The 4,091-nt window shown below is 42.2% G+C and overlaps 1 protein-coding gene across 1 annotated transcript; it reads right to left on the bottom strand.

Annotated features, from left to right (window-relative positions):
• Positions 1–3,493: 3,493 nt before the first annotated feature.
• Positions 3,494–3,781, bottom strand: LOC121290080 (39S ribosomal protein L33, mitochondrial-like). Its single transcript, XM_041210236.1, has one exon. It carries the CDS (start codon positions 3,779–3,781, stop codon positions 3,494–3,496), a length of 288 nt encoding a protein of 95 aa, XP_041066170.1.
• Positions 3,782–4,091: the final 310 nt, after the last annotated feature.

Here is a 4,091-nt window from a genome sequence, read left to right as displayed (position 1 = left end):
CAAAAACCTATCAATCTGAGCCTTGAACCTACTCAACTCTTAAGTGAGACACTTTCTCCTCATCTCAGTCCTAAATGACTAACTCCTTATCATGAGACTATGCCCCCTACTCCTTGAGCCTCCAGCCAAAGAAAAATGCCTCGAGGCATCTACCCTGTCAATTCCCTCTCAGAACCTCATGTGTTTCAGTAAGAATTTGACCCTGTCTCAATTGGACAGCCAGTCAGGGTACACACTGGTTAAGCCTACACACCATGGAGTTTGCAAGCAGAGCTGATGCCGCTATACAAAAATTGCACTTGCCATTTCTCTATGCAAGGTGCTGCATTGAAGGATCCAGCAGACTGTTCCTGGTGGCAAACTATGATTCCACAGAATGATTCAAACCAATACTGGGAGTTCAACCAGTCTCCCAACCAATGCCCCTCCCTTAACCAACATCATCCTCACAAAACCAATTCATTTGTCTCTCGTGCCATTGCTGTTTATGGGATTTGACTGTGCAAGAAAATGGCTACTGCGTTTGCCGACACAGTGATTGGTCCTGCGCCGAGAAGGGTACAAAGCTGGTCGCAACCAAACCAGAGCCCCAGTTGTTGATTCCCAACAGCTGTGCTTCACTTCTGGCTGAGGTCTCCATTCACATATTGGATTGCTTTGTGGTTACACTTTCTCTTTTCCCAGCATGTACATCACTCGGAATGAGCTGCTAGATTTCTTTCTTGCAACATCTCCCACCATTCAGCTGTCTTCGTGACTCAAGAAATTCCCCCTTTCTTAAGTCTTCCCAGGAGAGTAGAGTGGACAATGGGAGAATATTATTCTTGGGCTTAGTGTTCATGGAATGTTTGAATATACAAGCTGATCCAGGTGAATGTAGTATAGGGGTCTGGTACATACAGGGTTAATGTGGTGCTGAGTACAGTACCACCCACACAGTGATACAAGAAGGCACATGACCCAGACCCAGGGTCAGTATGGTGTTAGCCAGTGACAGTTAAGTGCTAGACATGGAGATAGCTCCTTGCCTGTACCCTTGACTGTATATATGTATATACTTACAAGTGTTAATGAAGACATGCTGTTAACGTACAGAAGACTATGAACACGTCCTGAACAGACACGTTCTGTAATCAACACCATTACAACAGTGATGACGGGCCCAAGTAAAAATTGGCCCAGGACCTGTGCATAAAACTTAAGTTGACATTGCAATGTAACACTGAGTAATCAAATATCTTATTTGATATGATTGAAACATTTAAGATCCTAAGGGGTCTTGATAGGGTGAATGTGGAGAGGATGTTTCCTCTTGTGGGAGAATCTGGTACCTGGGCGACTGTTTAAAAATAAAGGGTCACCCATTGAGGACAGAGATGACAAGATATTTTTTTCCCTGATGGTTGTGATTCTTTGGAACGTTCTTCCTCAAAAGGCAGTGGAAGCAGAGTCTTTTAATATTTTTAAGGCAGAAGTTAATAGATTCTTGATAAGCAGGGAGTGAAAGGTTATCGGGGGGTCAGCAAGACTGTGGAGTTGAGGTTATAATCAGATCCGCCATGATCTTATTGAATGGCGGAGCAGGCTCAAGCGGTCAAGTGGCCTAGTCCTGCTCCTAACTCATATGTTCACATGACAAGGATGAGGAGAATTTTTTTTTCTCTCGGGGCATGAGTGTTTGGGGCTCCCTTCCTCAAAAGGCGGTGGAAGCAGAGTCTTTGAACATTTTAAGGCGAAGCTAGACAGATTCATGATTAACAAGGGAGTGAAAGGTCATCGGAGTAGGTGGGGATATGGAGTTGAGGTTATATGTATATCATATATATCAAATCAGCCATGATCTTATTGAATGGCGGAGCCAGCTAGAAGGGCTGAGGGGCCTATTCCTGCTCCTAATTCATATGTTTGTATGTTTCTAAGTTCTGATGAAAGGTCATCGATTTGAAACATTAAGCCTGTTTCCCTCTCCACAGATGATGCCTGACCTGCTGAGGATTTCCAGCAAAGTCCATTTTTATCTTTAGTCAAATAAACTTTCTCTTTTAATACTGTGCACCAGGTTGGTAAAATTATGCAGCCCTCCAAAGTTGGTTTCTGTAAGCCATTTTGGATTGCACTTTGACCTGGCTGTCTTTGACAAGTGCAGTACATTAATAAAGTTCATCATTGTAATCTGTCCAAGATGGCTCAGGTCTCTGTTCACTGGAAAATTTTGGACTGGACACAATGTTTGAACTACTTATTCGTAATTATTCCGAGCAAGAAAATGGGGGAGATCAGTGCGGAGCAAAAGAGAACTGAGAGGCACCTGCTCTGCCAGTTTGATGCATGGCTTCTCTAAGCTGCTGTTGGTACTCACTGCAGAGCAGATGTCATGTCCCACATGGCAGTAAATGCATCACAGAGACAAAAAAAGTGGCCTGATCAAATCAGGTTGATCAGGAAATGTAGGCAGATCGGAACCGTCTTGTTGAGACAAAAGCTTAACAGCAAACTTTGGCGCTGCATAACAGGAAGCCAATTTCTTACACCCAAAGCAAAATCACGACAAAGGAGAAGCTTTTGGATTTTAGCATGCTTTCCATCAGAAGAACAACGACTTGCTTTTATGTAACTTGCACACACATGAAGCATGGCCAGGAGGATTGTTTTCTTTTAATATTCATGGTTAATTTTATTGATTTTCTTTCAAATAACTAACAACAAATTGTAAATAAAAATGCAAAAGTGATGGTCCCCATTTCTCAAGTTGTCGTCTCCTTTGGGAATATCACCCATCACCTTTTGCCACTCATCATCTTAAAGCCACAGTAAAAATTACATTATTTATGTAATTTAATATTAATATTAAATTAATATTTAATATATTAATCTAATATATTAAAATGTGGCAGGGCAGTTCACAGAAGCATTAACAAACAAAATTGTATTTTTTCCTACTCCAAGTTTCTCCTTTCCCTAAATGCCGGTTTTTGATGGATTGAAGTAAAACATTAGCTGGACATTTTCCAGTCACTTCTCCAAGTGGCTATTTCTCAGATTCAAGCCTATAACATTGAGAGTCGGCAAGCATTTAATGCATCACAGTCAAGCTTTTGTCTCACTCTCTCTTGATGCACCCACATATACCAGGGATGACTGGCTGACACTCGGGGACATGAGCATTGATTTACAACCCCCCCCCTCCTTATCCAACAGCACCTGTTGCCCTCCAACTGGTGGAACGCACACATAGGCTGACGGCAAGAGAGGATAGAACCATTCCAGCCTGCAATGCCTTGAACTGTGAAAAAGCCTGAGGACACTTGCACACACATGAAGCATGACCAGGAGGATTGTTTTCTTTTAATATTCATAGGAATTAATTTTATTGATTTTTTTTCAAATAACTAATAACAAATTGTAAATAAAAGTGCAAAAGCGATGATCCCCATTTCTCACGTTGTCGTCTCCTTTGGGAATATCACCATCACCTTTTGCCACATTTATCATCCTAAAGCCACAGATGATGTTGTATTTCCAGGAAATCTTGTTCAGTTTCTAAACTGTCCTTGTACAAAACCAATCCATTTAAGCACCCTATGTCAGATTGACTGATTTTCTCCTTTTCAAAGAAAAGAGCATGCTTGCTCACTGTAGGATCGTGGTTTCTCAGGACTAGTTTTTCCAATAGTTGGCTCCTCTTTGCTTTGAAGCAACAGCCACTTCCTGCTGTGCTCACCACCCTCACAAGGGTGGACTTTGACTTGCTCTTGGCAAAGTTTACTGTTGTCAGCAACATCTTCCCTCTGCCTGGATTGTTGATGATCAAGGAAAATGAGTCAAGTGCCTTGAACAGTGCAGAGCAGAGGAAAGTTAGAGGAGGGTTAACATAGAAACATAGAAACTAGGAGCAGGAGTAGGCCATTCGGCCCTTCGAGCCTGCTCCGCCATTCATTATGATCATGGCTGATCATCCAACTCAATAGCTTGCTCGCACTTTCTCCCCATATCCTTTGATCCCTTTCGCCCCAAGTGCTATATCTAACTCCTTCTTGAAAACATACAATGTTTTGGCCACCATTACTTTCAGTGGTAACGAATTCCACAGG

Source organism: Carcharodon carcharias, chromosome 17, assembly GCF_017639515.1.
Source record: "Carcharodon carcharias isolate sCarCar2 chromosome 17, sCarCar2.pri, whole genome shotgun sequence".
NCBI classification, from domain to species: domain Eukaryota; kingdom Metazoa; phylum Chordata; class Chondrichthyes; order Lamniformes; family Lamnidae; genus Carcharodon; species Carcharodon carcharias.
Note: the sequence above shows the minus strand (reverse complement) of the source record. Positions and strands in the feature narration are given on the sequence as shown.

Excerpts from the sequence above, each read along its gene's own strand:
- LOC121290080 (XM_041210236.1), bottom strand. The coding sequence starts at position 3,781 with ATGTTGCTGACAACAGTAAACTTTGCCAAGAGCAAGTCAAAGTCCACC.